Below are 23,422 nucleotides of genomic sequence, written 5' to 3' on the forward strand. Positions count from 1 at the left end.
GTAGAAAAAGCACATCTGGCTATATATTTTTCCTTAACGATTGTCCAGTTTACTGGTATACTGGTAAACAAGATTTAGTAGCCACCTCAACGACTGAGGCAGAATATGTTTGTCTGTCTAAAGCCTCAAATAACCTCATATGGTTTAATGACTTATTATCAAACACTTGGAAGAAACCTCCATTACCATTTATCATGCATGAAGATAACAAGGCTGCTATTGAAATATCTAGATCTGATGCTATTGGACAAAGGTCCAGACATATAGATATAAAATTCAAACATGTGAGGCAGTTATCTCAGGATGGATTTATTAAAGCAGTTCATTGCGAAACATCAGAGCAAATAGCTGACATATTGACAAAGCCTTTGCCTTCTAAGCAGCATAAATACTTGACTTCTAAGTTACAAGTTTTATATTGTTCTGAATCTGAATGTAATTGTTGTAATATATCGAATCGGCATTTAGAGGGGGATTTGTCACAAGTAAATGCCTTATTCTTTATTATGTAAATAGTACATGACCAGGATATCAGGGGTTAACTTATTCTTCACTACTTAATATATTCATATTTAACCACTCCCATATCTAGCTCCACCCCATGTATATATAAGGAGCTGTATGCATTCCTTCTGCGCTTCTATCTGTGATTATTCAGTGAATATAGAATGCCTTCTGTAAATAAACAGTGCTTTATTTGAATATCTAATTCTTAATTCATTTATTGAGTCTGATCCTGAAAATATCGTAACAGGGCTAATTGGCCACTTCCCTAGCCTATTTAAGGAAGGACGACAACTGAGGCAATTTACAGGAAACAACTTTGTCCATATTCCTTCGCGTCTTGATTCCAGAAACGTTTGATTCGGCTCTTGTTTCTCTCTTGTCAGTTTTTCCTGCAAATTGCTTCTTGGCATTCTGCCAACCACAGTAAGATTATGGTTATCTGAAATACTGTGTCTCAGAACTGAGTTATTATTCTTTGGGTTCTTGTTGGCTGTTAATGAAGTTAAATTAACAGCCCTTGTTCAGAAAAGACTGATTTAAACTGTACTTGTGTTCAAACAACTACTAAGAAAGCTCATTAGTAGTCCTTAATTAGTAAATTAAGGTTTGTACGGACTTTGTGTGTGCTGGTTCTTTGGGGTCCGTAGCTGAGGCAGAAAACCTTGGTTGGCAGTCGGGGAAGTGGGGTGGGGGGAGAGAAGGTCCAAGAAGACCCCTGGACTGCCCCGCCATGCTTCTCCTGCCCCCTCACCCTCTTTTCACACATTGCCTCAGTCTGCAGAGAAGACTCAGGGGAGTTGCCATGCCCCCGATCTCCCACAATCCTTTCCCTGAAAGCCAATCATGTGGAGCTTCCCATGGGATGCCGCGGAGCCCGGCAGATTTGTCCAGAGAGGTGCTGGCCAATGTCAGCCGCAGCCAAGTCTGAGAAGACATGTGTTGTTGGGCTTTGCCCCCCATGCCAGGTGAGCCCCGCAATGCAAAGAAAGGATTGACAGAGCAAAATCCAGCTTCTTCTCTCTGCTGTAGTGGGGCATTACGATTCCGCCTTGGTATATTTGCGGCACAAGGCAGCCCTCATTTCCTGCCGCTTGGGACTCGGAGCGGTAAACAGCATCTGGTTTGGGGAGTAGCCAGATTTTGCTCTCCATTGCGGATGCCAAGTTGGCCCCCTGCAAGCTCTAGTCTCTCGAGGAGCCCGACCAAAGTTTCCCACGCTGCTTCAGGGAGCTCCTCAAGAGATGAGAGCTTGCAGGGGTCTGATCTAGCATCTGCAATGGAGAGCAAAATACGGCTGCTCCCCAAACCAGATGCTGTTTACCGCTTGGCGCAAATATACTGAGGCGAATGCTGATGCTGCGCAAGTTCAAGTAGTGCTTCACTCCCGCACTTCTTCCGGCCCTTGTTGGTGCTCCGCGCACCTCAGTCTCGCAGGGAGACACTTGACTTCCTCTCAGCCCCAAGACACTGGCTGGCCCATGAGATGAGAGAGAGAGAGAATCAGAGAGAGAATGTAAGAGAGAGAATGAGAGAGAGAGAGAAAAAGACACAGAGAGAATGAGAGAGAGAGAATCAGGATGAGACGGAGAGAGAAAGAGACAGAGAATGAAAGAGAGAAAAAGAGACAGAATGAAAGAGACAGAATGAGAGGGAGAATGAGAGAGAGAGAGAGAGAAAGAGACAGAGAATCAGAGAGAGAGAGAGAGAGAGAGAATGAGAGAGAATGAGAGACAGAGAAAGAGAGAATGAAAGAGAGAATGAAAGAGAGAGAATCAGAGAGAGAATCAGAGAGAGAATCAGAGAGAGAATCAGAGAGAGAATCAGAGAGAGAATCAGAGAGAGAGAAACAAAATGAAAGAGAATCAAGAGAGAGAGAATCAGAATAAGAGAGAGGGGGGAGAGAAAGAATGAGAGAGAAAGAGTGGGGGGAGAGAGAAAGAGAGAATGAGAGAGAAAGAGTGGGAGAGAGAAGGGAGAGAGAGAGGGGGGGAGAGAGAGGGAGGAGGGAGAGTGCCTGAAGGACCCCATCCCATCACTGAGAGTTCAGGCGCTTCAGCAAGCAGTGTGTTGGATTCGTATTAGTGGTCCACAAAATTTAAAATTATGAACTTGGTGGTCCCTGAGATCCAAAAGGTTGGGGACCCTTGATCTAGAAGGTCTTTCACTTCGTAGTGCTGTTCCCCATCTACATTTCTGAGTGGAGTTGGCTGTATGGGACCCCCTCTTATGTGTGATGGCCCAACTGGCCTGATCAAGTTGCAGTGGAAGACTGGATGCATTTTCCCCAATAATTGAGGCAATTTTAACTGCACCTGAATGGGGTTAATCATCTTCACAATAGGAAATGGTCCAATGAATTTAGAGCCAAGTTTTCTACAGGGCACAGATAACTTTAGGTATTTGGTAGAAAGGAAAACCATCTGCCCTACAAAGAAATGTGTTTGTGGCCTTTGCTTTTTGTCTGCCTGCTGGGTGAGCTAAGGCCTTGGGATGACCCTATAATGTTTATAAAATTCTGCCAGAAGCGAAGTGTAAACTTCACCCCCCGGTCTGATATTATCCTTTTGGGTACCCCATGGAGCCAATAGATGTGAATGATAAACGGTTTGACCAATTGTTTAGCGGACGGGAGGCCGCTACATGCTACAAAATGACCCTGTTTAGAAAACTGGCCTATGACCACCCATATCACTTTGTTACCCTGGCTGTCCGCTAGGTCCACAATGAAGTCCATTGCTATCTGTTTGTCAGCATTTCACGCTGCACTTACTCCAATGCTGACATAAGAAGAAGAAGTGGAGGCACTTGGAAAGAGACAATTGACCCTTCACCTACTTATTTTCACTGGAGAGAATATCACCTAGGAGATGGGATGGGAGGGGAGAAATTCCTTTGAGGGGAGCAGTAGATTAGGGGCAGAGTGACCAAGAAGACGGCCAATGAGTATAGAGGAGTGGGGAAAGGAAAAGGAGGGTTTGCCTGAGGAAGCCAGACTTGGCTGCAATGAGTCGGAGATAGAATGTACGTGCTTAATAAATTAGAGTTTCTTTTCAAAGACTTTGTTTGAAATGCAATTTATTCAAGACGACTTCGAAACCTGACACTGTTCCCATGGGCGTACAGGATCTGCCACAGGTTGTAATAGTCTGGGAGGGCGCCCTGGCCTGGTTTTCATGGTCGTGCAGATGACACAGTTGCCTACGTACTCCTTTACGTCCTTCTTCATATGGGGCCACCAGAACTGGCGATTGGTTAAATGCAATGTTTTGAGGAACCCAAAATGTCCGGCTGAGCGGACATCGTGACATCATCGTAACACTAGCAAATGGACAGCACTGGGTACATATATTTTGGTTCCCTTCAAGACAAGACTGTCTCTCTGAGTCAATAACAGGTGATTCTCTTGGTACCACTGATCTGCTTGGAAGGCTGCCTGGATGGTGCTGGGTATGTCCTTGATTTGGGCTCGTGCATGGGGTGTGGTATAAATATATATATTTATACAGCTTCAACAATATCTTAATCACTTCTAAATAAGCAGTAAATCTAATTAATTCTTAATACAATATAATTTCTGATTTTTTAGTTAAATTCCAAAATGACAATTAAAAATGTTCCAATTATTATTGTTTCCATAGTTACAGTTAAAGATATTCCAAATATTCTCATATATTAAACTTATTTATGTTTCTAAATCTTATTTCAATTCATTTATAAATCAAGGTAATTATCCATTGCCTTATACTTAATTTAAAAATTAATTTTCAGTTTAATTTCCAATATTTTAATTAATTTCATTATTACAATTAAATACATTCCAAGTATTACAATCTCAACTGTTGCATTTTCTAAAATTCATTGTATCTATAAATCTTACTTCATTTTTTATTCTAAATGTATACAGCGTTTTTCTCTTTTCCCTTTCCATCAATTATTTCTTTCTCCCTTTCTCCCATTTTCTTTTTTTTTTCTTTTCTTCTTTTTTCCCCATCTTTTTTTCTCCATTTTAAAATCCTGGACTCTTCTTTTTCCCCTGTATTTCCCCTTACTCTTCATCCCTTTTTCCTCTTTCTTATTTTTCCACTGTTAATCCCAGTGTAATCATTTAAGGGTTTTTTTGTTTTTCCTATTCCCCCTTTTTTCTCTCCTTGTCTCTTTCCACCCTCTCTAATTTTATCATTGTTAATCCCAATATAATCATTAAAGTTCACCTCTACTGCTAAACGTATCTCTTTTCTCCCAGTTCTCCTCTCCTTTTCATTATTACTACCCACATGATCATTTAATTTTTCATAATCAATATATTTTTCTTTGTCTTTATCTTTATCTTCAGTCTTACTCTCTTGCTTCTCATTCATAGTCACGGCGAGACAGTTGGGAAATAGCAGGCCTGATGAGCCTCACAAAATCCCGATGTCAGCGTTCCAAATTATGTTCTCCTCCAGAGCTGACATGAATGAAAGAAGGGAGAAGCTTTGCTTTAATGCTGAGATGAACTTTTACCTAGTTCCCTGCTCTTTAGTAGATAGCGTTACCTGGGCGACAGAGGGAGGGGGGAAATGCCTGTGAAAAGAAAGTGCTTGGGACGAAGAGATGGATCTGCACGATGGCCAATGAGACATTGGGGTTGAAGAATGGAAAGGGAGGGTTTTGGAAGGAGGTGCCAGTTTTGGCTGCACAAAGAGTTCAGGGATGTCATTCTCCTATTCCTAAATAAAAAAAAGACTCATTAGAGACCTTGAGAATGAAGTTTATTTAAGATAGCAACGAAACCTGACACCCGGGCTGACAAGCTGCTGTTGAGGGGTCTTCGGACCAGATCTGTCCTGTGGGGATGGAGAAGAAGGAGAGGCACTTCGGATGACCAAGAGGAACAGGAAGGTTCCTTGGAGGTCAGAGGAAACTCTTTGACTCGGCAGCGGTGTGTGTGTGTGTGTGTGGGGACATTGCAGCCGTCATTAAGCTGGGGCAACCAGACTAAGTTTTGAGCAGGAGCAGTGATTTGGTTGGAGCACTGAAGCCGGGTGAGTGATTGCTAGCTCATAGGCAAAAAAGAAAGATTTTTAAATTTGTTCAAGGTGCTCCAGTGAAATAACAGCGGCTAACGGGCATAGGGGCAAAAAAGGAAGAAGAGGAAAGCAGAAGTTTAAAGTGGCAAAGCCTGAAAAGAAAATTATTTTTGGAATAAAATGTGTGGAGATAATTAATTAAAAAATTAGAAGAAACAAAAGCCCATAATAGCTATGAAGAGGATTGTAAAGAATTTAAAAAGATCTCTGTTGATTGTTGAAGAAAGAACAAAGAGAAACTTAAAATTAAAGCCCTGTAATAGGAGATTTTTTTTAAAAAAAAAAGAAGAAGGAGAAGAAGGAGAAGGAGAGGGAGAAGGAGAAGAAGAAGAAGAAGAAGAAGAAGAAGAAGAAGAAGAAGAAGAAGAAGAAGAAGAAGAAGAAGAAGAAGAAGAAGAAGAAGAAGAAGAAGAAGAAGAAGAAGAAGAAGAATTTTGGAATTTGGATTCGGATTCTCAATTGACTTGGGGAAATACACCATAAAAAAGAAGAAGAGAAAAATTGGCAAAGATTGGTAATGTGGATCTTAAACAAAATGGATACCTTTTAGGCTGTTGTTTGGAATTGTGGATTGGAGTGAGACATCTATAGGTGGAAAAAGAACATTACAACATTGAACTTTTATTTTGAAGACAAGAGAAGGCCTTTTGTAGTGATAAGAATAGTGGGAACTTTTAAGGAGGGTTTGTTTGTCTGCAAGCTGCCCAACTTTGATAATCAAAGAAGGTGGATTACAACGAAACTTAAAATTAGAATAACAACAACCCAGAAACAATAAAATGGTGCAGGAACTTATTGAAATGATTAAAATGATGCATATATCACTGAAAACAGAATTAAATGAAATGATTATAATGCTGCATGGGAAACTTAAACCTGATGAACCAGAAATCACGTTAGAACACACTCAAGTGGACAAAGAAAGGCTTCCAGTTTCTTATGGTCTGTCCAGACCTCAAAGGCCAACCCTCCCACTTCTAATAAGTGCCGCCACGTTAACAAGGCCCACTGGACTGCAAACGCTTCCTTTTCCCATATGGGCCAACTACGTTCAGTCTCGGTCAATTTCTTGGAGGTATAGGCACATGCTGGAGGACCCCATCATTTTTCATCTGTAAGAGAACAGCGGCTCCCGCCATGTTGCTTGCATCAGTCTGGACTACAAATGCTTTGTCTGTTTCTGGGTGTTTAAGCACTGGCTCGTTTGCAAACAGGGCTTTCAATCGCTCAAACACCCACTGACATTCAATAGTCCATACCATCGGACAACCAGGGCATGGTTCTTTTTTAGTTTTTTGAGATGTTTTGTTTTCAAGAGATCAGTCAGCAGGAGAGCTACTTGGGCAAAGGATGGGATGAACTGGTGATAGAAATTAGAGAACCCAAAAAAACTCTGTAGCTGTTTTCCATTTGTCCCCTGCCCGTATTCTTATTCGGTAATACACCTCCCTGAGATCTAATTTAGTGAAAACACTGCCCTGCTCCAATCCTTCATCAATGGGATAGGATATAAGTGTTCTATACAGACTGCATTAAAGTCTCGGAAGTCAACACAAAGGTGTAGCCCCCGTCTTTCTTTTTGTGGAATAGGAAGGGTGCCGCCACCCGGGACCTTGCTGGCTGAATGAATCCCTTTTTAAGATTTTTTTCTATGTACGCCTTCATCTCTGTCAGTTCCTGTGGGGTCATAGAATACATTTTGGGCTTGCGTAGTTTAGTCCTGGGGAGGATCTCAATAGTGCAATCTGTGGACTGGTGAGGAGGTAGGGTGTTACACTCTCGTTCGCTAAACACCTCCTTCTGGTCTGCATATACTCTAGGGAATTCTCCATCATCCGTTGTTTTAACATGGGGTGGTGTGATACTTCGCCTGTCCCTATCTGGTCTTGGTTTTAGGGCCAATCCCTATTGGCAGGTGGCAAGAGCCAACCCCCCCCCCCCACCATATCATTGGGCCCCACTTATCTAACCATGATAGGTCAAGTACTATCTCCTCCGTAATGCTCGGGACCACGATAAACCTCTGTCTCTCGATGTTGCCCTATCTCCAGTATCACCCTCTCTGTGACATGCGTGGCCAACAATGACCCATCAATTTGCTCAAAGTGTATTGGCTTTCCCAATGACCTAAGGCCTACCCCCAAACTGGCGGCTACTCATAGCACTCATTAAACAACTAGTACACCCTGAATCAATCAGGGCTGTACAATTCCTTCGTTTGCTTGCCTCTACCACCATCGGTATGACAAATGGTTTGACAGGTCTACATACCATTGGATTAGAGTCTCCTTCCTCATTGCTTCTACTGGCCTCAGGGGTGTCAACTGTACCACTAAACTCAGTAGTGGGGGTGCTTGCCTGGCTCTCCCCCCATGATTTCTTTGGCCCATCCTTGATGGTCTTCCTAGCCGTTCCCTTCTTTGTGCTGGATGAATTACTGGACTCCTTTGGAGAGTTGTCAGAGCAGTCAGCAGCCCTGTACCCCTGCCGCCCATACCAGAAACACATGATCAGCACTTGACTGATGGCGGCTTCCCAGGCCCAGGGAGAGGGGTCATTACGGATGGCAGGGGGCCCTGTGGCACATGGCTTTTGGTCCAGGTTGGAGATGGCAATTGACTTTGTCCTCAGGCTTCCCACTCTCTTTTTATTCTGTCCTCCCTGAATTCCACATCAAGTTCCACTGTGGCCTGGAACCATGCTGGCAATTTTGGGGGCAGTCCTTGGCATATACAAGTGCAGTGTAGAGCACAGTCAAGGCCGACCTTGAAGTGATGCACAATCAGCCACTCTGACCAACCCCGGACCTTGCCAGCTAGGTGATGGAATTCCCTGATGTATTCTCGTACAGGCCTCCCCCATTGTTTAACTGCGAGCAGTTCACCCTCCGCTTCCTGGATCCTTGTACTGTCCTTTAATCTCTCTTGCAACGCTGCTAAGAACAGACCAACGTCGCCCAGTTCAGCAGCATGTTCCCCTTAGAGGTTTGCCACCCTATCAGCGGTCTCTCCATTCATTACTGATGCCACCACCATTATCATGTCCCAATTGGACGTGTATAAATGGCCGTAACATTTGGTGGTTTAACACTTGGCCCAGGAAAATGGCTATTTCTCTGGGCTGCCCTTGAATGTGGCCAGCACTGGCCAGCACTGGTGGTGGATCCCAACTTCCCAATGTTCCATGGCCTACATGGCCTAGGGGGGAGTAGTTCTCATATCCTGGTGTCCTCTCCCACAGCATGCACTGACCTCCGGGGAACTGACGTGTCTGGTAACTACCCAGCCTGGGTGGCCATCAGTCTGTCCCTGCCGGCTTCTCCTGGGGTTCATACAAGAGGTCTCTGCTGGGAACCTAAAACCCACTGGCCACCCCTCCTGGCCATTGGGGTCCATGTGGTGGGTGGCCTGTTGAAGCCTGGTCCTGCCATCCACTGCCACATCCTGGCTCATGAAACCCCATTGCCCCGAACATCTCCTGCAGCACGTCTATGGTCTGGCTGCTGACTGCAGTGGAGTAGCTCCAATCATCATCTGATATCCTCCTTTCCCACCACTGGGCACTTACAGGGTAAGTGGAAAAACAGATGGCAGAGTGGCCCAGACCCCACTCCCCACTGGGCACTGGTGGCCTTTGTCCAGCCTCTGACTCCCCATGCTCCACAGGAAGCTCCCTTGTGCTGGAGTGGTCTTTGGGTCTAATGTCCAGGGATGCCTCCCCTGCCAGGTCTAGTATGGCATTCAGTACAGTGAGTTCGGTTGCCACTGAAGAATCCTCCAAATCAGCTGCCTCTAACCTCGACACTGTACCTTCAGCCATGGTAATGAGCTCTGTCAAACTGTCAGGTTCCGCAGAAAAAAACCCAGCCAAACGATGTTTAGCTTTGAAGCTTTTATCTTCTCTGGCACTCACTGACCATCCAAGTAATAAACAATGCAAAGAAAGGATTGACAGAGCTAACATCCTTTCTTTGCATTGTTTTTTACTTGGATGGTCAGTGAGTGCTGACTCACTGGTGCTCCCCACCACCTTTAAACAGTTCCTGCCACCACACCCCCTCTACTACCCACCTGCTCTGTCACCCAGTGCTCCTGGGAGTGCTGAGACACTCTGAGTCGTCTCACAGTTGTAAATTGTGCTCCTGAGACATGCTTACTGTTGAAGATATTCTGAGGCAGTTCTGGAGGCCCTGCAAAGGGCATGACAATGTCCAGCTGTTTGCCTCCCCTGGGATTGGCCCCTGATGACCTTTTCTCCCCCCCCCCGCCCAAATGATGGCTCCAAACTGAGCACATTGGAGCTGACACTATGATTGTTAGAGGCAGCGGCCTGAGCTGCACCAGGAGAGCAGCTGATCGGCACTCCGGCACCAGTCCCCCTCCCGGGGGCCAAGGTTTTGAGGTCCTGCATCTCAAAAATAATAAGACCCCTGATAATAAGGCCAAGACCATATTTTTGGGGGTCAAAAGAAAATAGGACCCTGTCTTATTTTCAGGGAAACATGGTAGTACTGCGTTGACCTCATGGAGAAATAAATTGGAGCATATGATAATATGCAGATACTAAAATAACTTTAGGGAGTTCATTTATTTATAAATGTTAAATCCTTCCTTCCTTCCTTCCTTCCTTCCTTCCTTCCTTCCTTCCTTCCTTCCTTCCTTCCTTCCTAACATTCCACTTCTCTTCCAGCTCTATGCTGATTGATTGAGATATAAATATTTATGCACAGTTTTGCTGAGCTTTGGCATTTACTACTTATTATGGTTTAATTAGTTGCATCTGTTAAATGAAAATTATATTGGCAAGCAGGTATTATTATGTAGATGTCACTTTGCTACAATATTTAAATGCAATTCCTAATCCTACAAATAAATACATTTATTGAGCCACGGTGGCACAGTGATTAGAGTGTAATACTGCAGGCTATTTCTGCTGAGTGCTGGCTACCTGCAATTTGGCAGTTCAAATCTCACCAAGCTCAAGGTTGACTCAACCTTCCATCTTTCTGAGGTGGGTAAAATGAGGACCCAGATTGTTGGGGGCGATATGCTGACTCTATAAACCACTTAGAGAGGGCTGGAAAGCACTGTCAAGTGGTATATAAGTCTAAGTGCTATTGCTATTGGTATTTATATCCTCTTTTCATTCCTCTGAGTTCACTTTTAGTTATTAACTTATCCCCAAAGTTTTTCTGTGATCTATATATTTCTCACCCATTTCCTCTTTTCCCCCTTATTTTTGGGCTATTATTATTTTTTAAAGTAGAACAAAATGAGAAAAGAAGTTCAAACTTTATCACATTTCCTCCTCCTTACCTTCCCCCTCCCTCCTTACCTTTATTTTTCTCATTAGTATGTCACACCTCAGGTTCCTATGGTCTCTCTCTTCTGTGACAGCTTTCAATATATCTTACGGCAGGTGTACTTTTCTATTTCTCACAAAAATCCACCTAGACTTACTTACTGGCTTACTTATTTACTTACTGATTTATTACATTTATTTGCCACCTATCTTGCTGTGGGCCTATTCTAGGCAGCTTACGATAATGAAACAGAAGGAAAATGAAAAGAATGTAAACAGAACAGAAGTAAAATAATAAAACTATAAAATAAACAATGACAAAGGAACACAGGGAAATAATACATCGATATGAAAACCAAAAAGATGGATGGGTGGAGAGCAGAGACAAGCAGTGGGAAGTTGGAGTCTGCCATTAATCTACCTCATGTGTTAAACTCCCATTTGATCCCAAAGCCAATTGGCAGAATCATGTCTTAAGGTTTTTGTGAAAGGACAGGAGGGTGTGGGTGGATCTTACCTTACAGGTTTAAAAGGTTCCAAAGGGTAGGTGCTGCAGCAGAGAAGGTTCCTCTTCTGGATCCCGATAATCAGAGATCTTTGAACATCGGGATCCAAAATAGGCACTCTCTGCTGGCACAAGCAGGACAGACTTGTCCTAACAGGATAAGGAAGTTCATCAGAGAGCCTGGACCTATGCCCTTAAGGACTTTAATGGTCATAACCAACACCTTGAACTGCAGTCAGAAGCACATTGGTAGCCAGTGAAGTTTTTGGAACAGAGTTGGATCACCCTTGAGGACCCAAAGACTACTGCTGCTGCTGCATTATGCACATGCTAAAGCTTTTGAGCAGATCTCAAGGGTAGCTTCATGTAGATGGAGTAGTCCAGATGAGTGATAACCAGGGCTTGAGTAACAAAGCACAGGGAGTCATGATCCAGGAAAAGTCACAACTGGTGAAGAAACTGGAGCCATGCAAAAGCTCCCGTGCTTACACCTGCCGTCTGTTCTTCAAGCTGGAGTTGTGACTTCAAGAGAACCCCCAGCTTGCAAACTGGATTTGAATAGATAATGCAGAACTAAGGATGAAAAATTCTCACATCCTGCAGCTCCTTGTACCCAAAGCCACTCAGTTTTGCCAGGGTTATATAGGAAACATGGTATAAGAATTGCATTCAAAATGTTATATTTCACAACTGCATATTTTTGGTTTAAAAAACCAAAGAACTAGTTTTCAATCAGTTCTTCAAGATGGTCAGTAGCCCTTTAATTAAGCAAATGAGGATTCTGTCACAATTTAGAGAGGAGCAAGTAAATCAGTTTCATTTCTTTGTCAGATGTTCCTTTCTGTTCAAATCAGGCCTCAGAATAATAATGTAACATTTGGGGGGAAAGTGCAACCCAGTAATCCAGCTGCAGAAGCCAAAATGGAAAAGATCTCCACAGCTACCATGTATCTTCCCTTGGTGCTCAGATAGGTGGGAACAAAGGATATCCAGACACTACAAAAGACCAACATGCTGAAGGTGATAAATTTGGCTTCATTAAAGCTGTCAGGTAACTTCCTAGCTAGGAAGGCTACTGAGAAGCTGAAAGCAGTCAAGAATCCCAAGAAACCAAGAACAATATAAAACATAGTGGTTGAACCTTCTTTACATTCTAGGACAATTTCTTCAGCCATGGAGTGCATGTCAGAATCTGGGAATGGGGGGGGGATTGCCAACCACACTGCACAAATGGAGAATTGTGTCAAAGAGCATGAAAGAACTATCACATTGGCCAGCCTTTTCCCCACCCATTTCCTCATTTTGGATCCGGGCTTGGTGGCCATGAAAGCAAGGACCACTATGATTGTTTTCCCCAATATACAAGAAAGAGCTACAGAGAAGATGATGCCAAAAGAAGTTTGTCACATGAGACATTTTACTTGATCTGGTTGCCCAATGAAGAGCAAAGTGCAGAGGAAGGAGAGGAGGAGAGCAATGAGAAGAATGTAGGTGAGGTTCCGGTTGTTGGCTTTGACAATGGGGGTGTCCTGATGCTTAATGAAGATTCCCAGGACCATAACTGAGATTAAAGAAAAGAAGGAAGCAATAGCTGTCAGGTTAATTCCCAGAGACTCCTCATGAGACAAAAATGTGATGTGTTTTGGAATGCAAAGGTTGTGAGCTTTGTTTGGGTACTGATCTTCTGAACATGGGAAACAGTCATCTGCATCTGGAAAATAAATTATTGCAGTCAAGTGTTTAATGTTATAGACAACAACCTATTACCGAATTAGTCATCATTTCAGAGATATTTCCTTTCCTGACAGTGAGCATTTGAAAATTAACCTCCTTCCTTCCTTCCTTCCTTCCTTCCTTCCTTCCTTCCTTCCTTCCTTCCTTCCTTCCTCCCTCCCTCCCTCCCTCCCTCCCTCCCTCCCTCCCTGATACATGAAGCCCTGGTGTCCTTGAGATTTTTCTATGCTAACCCCTTTTGCAAGACATATTCAATTGGTCCAGCTCCAGTGAGGTTGGGGAGTTGTTTCATAGAATCTGCTTTATGGGCCTGCCAAATCCCTCACTATTACTGGAATAGAGAGTTAGCAGAGAGCTTGGATAGAATTGAATAGGGTCAGGCCCATGTAACTTTTTTCATCCCATTGAACCAGCCATTCTCTATACTTCATGGAGGATTTGAGAGAGTTGAAAAGAGTCAAGAGACATCTAGAGCATTGCTGGAGAAAGATGAGGGATGAATAAGAACAATAACAAGCTAGAGTCACTATTAAGTGTGTATCCTTTTTCAAAAAGGTATTGCTGAACACAAACAATTCATAACTTTGGTTCAGTCTCCCACCTGCCCTTTTTAGAGAAGGTGGTTGAGCTGCAGCTCCAGAAGATCCTTGATTAAATGAATTATCTGGATCTGTTTCAGTCAGGCTTCTGGCTTGGATATGGGATGGAAATGGCCTTGGTCATTCTTTTGGATGATCCCTGGAGGGAATGGGTAGGGATAGTATGTCCATCTTTCATATAAATATTGAACAGGAGTGGAGAGAGTATGTAAAAACCTGTAAAGTGTCCAGATTCACTTAATTCAGATGATGGTATACAGTAGAAATGTAATGAATACATAAAGAAATTAATAATCTAAATTTAAATTATTGTTTGTTTCCCAAAACACACTATCAAGAAATTATGCCTGCTGAACTGAGGTCTCTCCTTTGCCATTTATTTTAAATCTTTCTGAACGGCAATTCCCAAAATGATAGTAGTTTTATTCCACCCAATCTTGAAATCTCTTTACTTTCATAGAAACCATAGATGAAAAGATTTATTTTTATGGTTTATATTTCCCAAAGTAAAAAAAAAAAAGATGTCATGATATTTGAATAGACTCCTAAGTAATCAACATCTCTCCAGAATTATTGATAAATGAATTATGATAAATGAATTATGGACAAATTTGTAAAGAGATGGTAAACTACGGTTTATAATTAAAGAGTAATATAACACATTGCACAAAATACTTAGCAGTGGAATCTCTGCTTTAGATCTCTTACCTGTCTTGTTTGAAATTTTCCCTTCTGGACATTTAAGGCAATCATAGCAGCAAAAGGGCTTTCCTTCTATTTTTATTTTGCTCCAACCTGATGAGCATGGAGGATTACACATAGAAAAGGGCTGTATCTATTGGACATTAAGAAGGAAAATTGAGAAATTTTTACGTAACGTTTCAGGAATTCTTGCATCTGAAGAATTGGAGTTGACTAGTATTTAAGGCATATACAGTGGTACCTTGGAATTCAGCTGCTCTGAAACTCACTGAATTCATCATTTGTTTGGTACTCAATGCACAAGCTGAAACTTGTTGATGTTGGCTACCTTGTGACTCACAACCTTATTCCTTATGAGAAAAAAATGTTGTTTACTCATCATTTTTGGTACTTCCCGGTACCCTCCCAGTACCCTCCCGGTACCTGGTTTACTCATTGCACCTCCCAGAACCAATTAACAATGACTACAGAGGTATCACTGTATTAACAAAATATTGTCAAACAGGCCAGAAACACAATTGGGAGAAGCAAGCAGCCTTAGTCATCTTACAAACAACACTTAAGATATGAGAAATGCAACTCTATTGCAAAAATATGATGTTGGGTAAATGTTTACCAATTAAATAAGTACACAGGCTTGGGTTGGCTATGTTGTACGAAGCATACATCCTTAGGTAACCATGTGACAGAAAGTGGTATAATTTAGGAAGTGCAGCCATATTGGTTATTTTTTTAAGACTCTTTTGTTATTTGTATAATCAAGCAAGATGTCCTTTGCCACAATTGGTGAAATGACGAAGAGAATCCTCAGAAAGGATTCGTTTCTAAAATGAAATTATGTCTTAATGGCTCCAAGGATCTTCTATATTGTCTACTTGAAAGGATGTTTAATTGCTTCTTTGGAAGAACTGTGGAATACTTCCATAACCAGAAGAACCTTGTATTTAAAAATTTGAAGTTCTAAGTGGAAATCATTCTTGCACTATAACATTATAAAAGAATGTATATCACAATGAAAAGTCTATCTTTGAATCTGATGGAAAATTAGATTTCCAGTATTGGTTCCATGCATTGCATTGATAGCTTTACTTGGTGATTTACATTATGTTAACTAGGTATTTCCAATTTAAAACTCCAAACAATTTTCAGACAGATATTTTACAATAACATGATTCATGGCATATTTATAAATAGTAGATATTTTACCCTTTGGCTTATCAAGCAATATCTTCTTACCTTTACTTTGTTATTTTACTTCTCTTACGCTACTTTCGCTTATATATTTTTTCTAAAAAGTGATATGGTATCTGGGTTAGTTATCCAATCATCACATCTTAATTAAATATTTCTAATGGGTTTGTGTTGTGGAGGTTAATAAATCAATAAACCGTGAACCTCTATCTCTATGAAACTCTGCTTAAACAAATGAGCCTCTGAAGCAGCCTACAGCAAATGTTTTTATTTACACAATAAAAACATAATAATATGTATACAATTAATAAACAGCACTAAATTACTATTATAAATTATACTGTCAGCTATCTATCTATATACATATCTATTCTCTCTAATCTATGCTATCTATGAATATTCTTCCTCAGAAGAAATACCACTTTATACCACAGAACTGCTCTTCTAACGGACTTCCAGACTTCTCACAGTTATCTAAAGGAATATCCTAGAATACAATACAATACTATACAGAAGCGCAAACTGAACAGCAAGGTGAAGAGCAAACTGAAGAGCCAGGGTTTCTGTTAAGAATCACCTTTTTTACTGTTAACTGTGACAGTTAGGGGAGGGCCCTGGAGATTCAAACATAATAGCTGCCCTCTGATTGGCCCACGCATCTGTACATTCCAAAAGCCATCAATAGGCACAGCTATAGAGAAATAATTTTTCTCTAACAGTTTGGAATCTAGTTTTCTCTAAGGTCCATGGTAATTTCTGTTAGTGTCGAATCTGATTTGACCAAATCAAATCATTACCCTGAAAGATATATGTAGTCTCCCCATCTGGAAATGTTTTACCTTTGAGGCAGATTAAGTTGCAAACCATTCTATTGCCAACCCTGAAGCTGACCTGCCCATGGCCATTTTAATGCTTCAGCATTGCCACACTGGAGATGAGGGATAGGGTGGGGGGAATAGAGATAGCTGGTGTTTTATAGCCAAAATAAAATACTTTCCCCTGGGAACCAAGAACATTCTAACACCTGACCAGAGAGAGGAGGAGCGACGTTACCAGGTGACCGGACGGCACCTTGATTGGATCATGTGACTGATTAGGGAAGGGAAAAAACTTTTACTTTTAATTAGGTGAAAACCACAGGAACCTTCAGAGTTGGTTTTCACCAGAGTTGTGCCAATAAAGCTTTTTCTTTGAGGAATCTACTTGCCTCGTAGTTTTGTTTGCTATGGGTGTATTATTTGGAACCCTGACATCTATATTCAAATATGCTATGAAAATTCAACCATCCCAGGTCACCATTTTAGAATCATTTATTTCTTCAGTTTTAACATAAATGAACCACTCGGTTCAAAGACAGAACACTTGTAGAAATATGTGTAAATAATGAATTACCATTTGAATAACATGGCATCAATTCAGGGTCCAAGAGCCTTTTCTGCCATGACCCCCACACTCTGGAACATTGTTCTCCTTGAGAGAAGAACCACAACATTCTTTTGGTCCCTTAAAGGGAATCAAAACCTCACTCTGCCGATTGACCTGGAGCTCCAGTGGCAGTGTTCCATGTTGAAGGTGGTTAGTAGACTAGGAAGAAAATGCTGCCTCTGCCCCTTTGTATACTGATTATCTAATTTTAGTTAACTTTTAATTTTTACTCTTTTGTATATTTGCTTTTATGATGTTGTCAGTCACCCAGAGTAGTCTGATGATGAGATGAGTGGCATGTAAATTTAATTAATAAATGAATTTGATCAACGCAAAAAAAAAAAAAAAGGAAATTAGTGCAGAATATTGTTGAACATGGTGGGCTAGATAATATTCTCTGCAGAAATATATCAGTGCAATTTTAAAGCCTGATACAGATCCCCATATTTTGTAGAAGCTATCCCCGAGTAAGAGGTTAGATAACCATATTCTTTTCAGTATATGCTTTTTATACTGTAATAAAATGCCTATAGTTTTTAATATAATATTAAACATTGAAGAATGTTTTTTTAAAAAATGATATATTTTAATCTTTCCTGAAAATGTTTATATTTTTTCTTTTTTTTTAAGACTCAGAAAAATCAGGAGGATGAGAAAAAAGGCTGCATTCTCTTGTTATAGAATGACAATTATCTTATTCCCCCTAACACATTCAGTTCAAGTCAGTTTTTATATTGGGTTTTTAATTTATTATTATTCAGCTCTTTTTTTCCCTACAAAATTAAGCTAGAATGGTTTCATCAATGCAAAACAGAAAAAAAAAACCCAGGATGGAAACACAACTTTGGTTAATTTATGCTTTACTGCTACCTGTCAGGTTTCACTGCTATCTTAAATAAACTTCATTCTCAAACGCAAGGTCTCTGATGAATCTTTTCTTTATTTAAGAATAGAAAGAACGACATCCCTGAACTCTTTGTGCAGCCAAAACTGGCACCTCCTTCCAAAACCCTCCCTTTCCGTTCTTCAACCCCAATGTCTCATTGGCCATCGTGCAGATCCATCTCTCTGTCCCAAGCACTTTCTATTCACAGGAATTCCCCCCTCCCTCTATCACCCAGGTAACGCTATCTACTAAAGAGCAGGAGACTAGGTAAAAGTTCATCTCAGCATTAAAGCAAAGCTTCTCCCTCTCTCATTCATGTCAGCGCTGGAGGAGATCATAAATTGGAACGCTGACATCCGGCCCCTCTCCCTTCACTTCTCCGACGTAACCTGCACCATAGGAAAAAAAACATAACAAGATAAGTATCATTATCCCCTCCTTGGCTGCGAACCCCCCCTCCCGGCTTGCCCGGGTGGTCTGCATGGAATTTTGCTATAAGGCGGTCAGCTTGGATGTTTGAGCTCTTCACCCAGGAAGCCTCTGACAACGGGCAGCCCTTCCATTTAATTAAGTACTGGAGGCACCCCCTGTGCCATCTTGAGTCAAGAATTCACTGCACTTCGTAGTGAGTTTGGCCCCCAACAACCAGGGGCCCAGGGGGTTCACGTGGCGTCGGCCTTAAAGTAGACCCCACTACAGGTTTCAGAAGGCTACTGTGAAAAACGGGGTGAATCTTCCCCAAAAGCCGTGGCAACTGCAGTTGTACTGTAATGGGGTTGATTATTTTTACTATAGGGAACGGTCCTATAAATTTCGGGCCCAATTTCTTGCTCGGGAGTCTAAGTCTCAAGTACTTGGTGGAAAGGTAGACTTTCTCTCCCAGCTGAAATGGTCTTTGGGGAGTTTGGTGCTTGTCTGCCTGTTTCTTATAAGATTGCGCCGCCTTGGCCAGCGCCCTCTTAACATTCTCCCAAGTTTCTCTCAACATTGCCATCCAGTCAGTCAAGCTGACTGAGGAAGGGGGCTCCCTCGGGTACTCTGGCATGGGAACAAAATCCATACCACTCACTACTTTGAACGGGGTTAGCCCTGTGCTGCTGTGGACAGCATTATTATATGCGACCTCCGCAAAAGATAGGAGGTCTGCCCAATTGGACTGCTGGTAGTCGACGTAGCATCTTAAATACTGTTCTATCATAGCGTTCAGTCTTTCTACCCCCCCCCATTGGTGCTCGGGTGAAATGCTGAGCTGAGCCCTTGGGATGACCCTATGGATCGTAGGAACTCCCTCCAGAACTTTGCTGTGAACTGGACCCCTCGGTCGGAGATGATTCTCCTGGGGACTCCATGCAGGTGGTAGATGTGTTTCAGGAACAGTTTGGATAACTGGTGGGCTGAGGGCAGTCCGCTGCAAGGAATGAAGTGTGCCTGTTTGGAGAATAAGTCTATTACAGTCCAGATCACTGTATTCCCACTACTCCTCAGTAGGCCTACTATAAAGTCCATCGCAATCTCCTCCCATGGTCTTGTCGGTTCAGCTACTGGTTGCAACAATCCAGGCGGGCACCCTGGTCTTGTCTTCATCGTGGCGCAAATGGTGCAGCTTTTTACATAACTGCCTACATCCTTTCTCATGTGGGGCCACCAGAACTGCCTTCGTACTAGGTGCAGAGTCTTTAGGAACCCGAAGTGTCCCGCTGGTTTAACGTCGTGGCTCCTCTTGAGAATCAGGGTGCGTAAAGTCTGTGGGACATAGAGCTTTGTCCCCTTCCATGCTAGGTCATCTCTTTTTGTCAAGAGATGTTGATTGTCTCGGAACCAGGGGTCTGTCAGCGTTTCATTTTTTAATTTTGCAGTTAAGTCACTTGCAAGTTGGCCCTGCTGGTCACGTTGTTGCCGTCTGGTGATCACTTGAGCCGCTGCTTGGGTGGAGGGGATGATGGCATTCACTACCTGCTCCCGCTCACTGTTGTATTGGGGCATCCGGGAGAGGGCGTCAGCCAGGAAATTTCTCCCTCCTGGGATGTGCTTAAGCTCGAAATTGAAACAATTGAAGTATTGAGCCCACCAGACTTGCCTGGGCGACAGTTTCCGTGGGGTTTTTAGGGCCTCCAGGTTTTTATGATCAGTCCAGACTTCAAACAGTTTCTGGCCTCCCTCTAGTAGGTGCCGCCAGGTCAACAACGCCCATCTTACTGCGAATGCTTCCTTCTCCCACGCCGCCCATTGCCTCTCCGTGTCAGTGAGTTTGCGGGAGGTGTAGGCGCAGGGTTGTAGATCACCTTGGCTGTTCTTTTGGAGTAACACGGCTCCTACTGCCACATCACTTGCATCTGCTTGGATGACAAAAGGCTGTTCAGGATCAGGGTGTTTTAAGACAGGTTCTTTTGCAAACATCTCTTTTAGCGTCTCGAATGCCTGTTGGCAGGTCAGATCCCACTGTAGGGGTTGACCCGGGTGGGGTTTCGTTGTTGGGCTTCCTGTCTTTAGGAGGTCCATCAAAGGTTTGGCAATTCTCGCGAACGAGGGGATGAATTGTCTGTAAAAGTTTGCAAAGCCTAGGAAGCTTTGCAGTTGTCTGCGGGTGCAAGGGGGCTGCCATTGTAGAACTGATTGGACCTTGGCTGGGTCCATTTCTATCCCCTCATTTGATACTCGGTAGCCTAGGTAGTCTAGCCGTGATTGGTGGAAATCGCATTTTGACAGTTTGACATACAGGTTTGCCCTCAGCAGTTTTTTCAGTACTTGGCGGACGAGGGGTATATGTTCGTCTATGGTCTCCGTGTAGATGAGAATATCGTCCAGGTAGACGAGGACCCCTTTGTAAAGGTGCTCATGTAGGACTTCATTTATCAACTGCATGAACACTGCTGGGGCTCCTTGCAATCCAAAGGGCATTACCTTGAACTGGAAACTACCCAGGGGGCAGTTGAATGCTGTTTTCCATTCATCTCCTGCCCTTATGCGTACTCGGTAATAAGCTTCTCGAAGGTCTAGTTTGGTGAAAACTTTTCCTTTAGCTAGGTGGGCTAGCATGTCCTTCATGAGGGGGAGGGGGTATAAGTTGTGTACGCAAACGGTGTTGATACTTCGAAAATCGACCACCAGTCTCATAGAGCTGTCCTTTTTCTCTTTAAACATGACCGGCGCCGCTACCCTTGGTTTTACTGGCTCAATAAATCCCCTTCGTAAGTTCTTGTCTATGTAGTCCCGCATTTCCTGCATTTCATGGGGTGTCATGGCATACATTTTAGGTTTGGGTAGTTTCGCTCCTGGGATAATCTCGATGGCACAATCGGTCTCGCGGTGGGAGGGGTAGAATGTCACACTCGGCCTCACTGAATACCTCTGCAAGGTCTTGGTACTCCCCTGGGATCTGATCTGTATTACAAGCGCTGGCGGGTGCGGCTGCCAATTTCTTCACTGTACCTTCTGGGAGGGACCCTTGTGTTGGCGGTGTTTTCTTCTGCAGTGGCGGGCAGCTTTGGGGTCCCAGCGTGGGAGGGAATTCTCCTGGTCGGGGAGGTAGGGGTTGGGGGCCCTTTGCTATCCTCAGCCTGCGGGTCCCCTCTTGCCACCAAATGATTGGGCCCCATTTGTCCAACCATGAGAGTCCCAATATGACCGGGTCTGTCATCTTGGGGGCTGTTATGAAGTGGATCGTTTCCCAGTGATCTGCTAGTTCCAGTCTCACGGGTTCAGTCAAGTGTGTGGCGTACGCTCCCCCCACTAGGGACCCATCAACTTGCTCAAAGCGAATTGGTTGTTTGAGCTTTTTAGCTCGGATCCCCAATTTTAGAACTGTGGGTAGGTTAATTAGGCACCTTGTGCTACCAGAGTCTATTAGGGCTTGGAAAGTCCCTTGGGCCCCTGTTTTGGGGGCTGTTAGGCGTATGGGGAAAAGAAAAGGATGGACGGGTCCACTCACCATCGGGTTGTCCTCGCCTTCGTCCTCCGTGTCATAGGGTTCGGGGGACTGATCTCCCTCCTCTGGGATTCCTCTGGTTTCGGTCAGGTGAGCGAAAAACTCCGGGCTTTGGGGAGCTTTCCGTGGTACATGGGTGGTGCATTTGGGCCCTCGTTCCGGTCATGCTTTGGGCGGTGGAGCTGGTCCCGGTCTAGGGGTTCCACATCTTGCTGCTACGTGGCCACTCCCCCCACATCTGTAGCATTTCAGTGGGTTCCGTGGGGCGGCTGGCCTCTGGGTGGGCTGTGATGTTGGGGTTTCTCGTCTGTTGGGTGGTCCCTGGTCTGGTTGGCCTCTCTCCTTTCCATCTGGTGGTTTCAACATGTCGTTAGCCCGCAGCCCTCTGTCGACTTTTATCGCTACCCGGAACCATTCGGAGAGTCGGTTTGGGATGTCCCGATAGGCAGTCACTTGGGAAATTCTCTTATCTAGGCTTGTTCTAAAAAAATACACCAGCAATCGCTCTGGTGAAACGACGTATCTGGATCCGTTCCAGTCGGGCTTCAGGCCCGGGTACAGCACGGAAACGGCATTGGTCGCATTGGTTGATGATCTCTGGAGGGCTCGGGACAGGGGGTGCTCCTCTGTCCTGGTCCTGTTAGATCTCTCAGCGGCTTTTGATACCATCGACCATGGTATCATGCTGCACTGGTTGGAAGAGTTGGGGGTGGGAGGCACTGTGTTGCGGTGGTTCTCCTCCTTTCTCTCTGACCGGTCGCAGTCTGTGTTGACAGGGGGACAGAGGTCGACCCCGAGGCCCCTCATATGTGGGGTGCCGCAAGGGTCGGTCCTCTCGCCTCTCCTGTTCAACATTTATGTGAAGCCGCTGGGCGAGATCATCCGTGGTTTCGGGGTGGAGTACCATCAGTACGCTGACGACACCCAGCTGTACATCTCCACCCCGGATCACCCCAACGATGCCCTTGAAGTGATGTCCCGGTGCCTGGAGGCCGTATGGATCTGGATGGGGAGGAACAGGCTCAGGCTCAACCCATCCAAGACTGAGTGGCTGTCCCGATATAGTCAGTTGACTCCATCACTGACTATTGGGGGCGAATCATTGGCCCCCACGGAGAGGGCTCGCAACTTGGGCGTCCTCCTGGATTCACGGCTGTCTTTAGAAGAGCACTTGATGGCCGTGACCGGGAGGATTTTTCATCAGGTTCACCTGATTCGCCAGTTGCGTCCCTTTCTGGATTGGGACTCGTTACGCATGGTCACTCATGCCCTTGTCACCTCCCGCCTGGACTATTGCAACGCTCTCTACATGGGGCTCCCCTTGAGGAGCACCCGGAGGCTCCAACTGGCGCAGAGTGCGGCCGCGCGGGTGGTAATGGGAGCGACATGGCGTTCCCATGTAACACCCCTCCTGCGCGAGCTGCACTGGCTCCCGGTGGTCTTCCGGGTGCGATTCAAGGTTCTGGTTACCACCTTTAAAGTGCTCCATGGCTTAGGACCCGGGTACTTGCGGGACCGCCTACTACCACCAATAGCCTCCCACCGGCCGGTACGCTCCCATAGAGAGGGGCTCCTCCG

General features: G+C 44.0%; 1 protein-coding gene across 1 annotated transcript in view; it reads right to left on the reverse strand.

The window, feature by feature from the left end:
• Nucleotides 1–23,422, reverse strand: part of LOC139317742 (vomeronasal type-2 receptor 26-like) — a 77,576-nt gene that overhangs the window by 52,720 nt on the left and 1,434 nt on the right. The window contains exon 2 of the mRNA XM_070944810.1: nucleotides 21,848–21,963. Within this exon, the coding sequence (XP_070800911.1) occupies nucleotides 21,848–21,963 (116 nt within the window). The remainder of the gene's footprint in view (nucleotides 1–21,847; nucleotides 21,964–23,422) is intronic.

Source organism: Pituophis catenifer, unplaced genomic scaffold (genome assembly GCF_029215685.1).
Source record: "Pituophis catenifer annectens isolate HBS135680 unplaced genomic scaffold, rPitCat1.0.hap2 SCAF_5, whole genome shotgun sequence".
NCBI lineage: Eukaryota > Metazoa > Chordata > Lepidosauria > Squamata > Colubridae > Pituophis > Pituophis catenifer.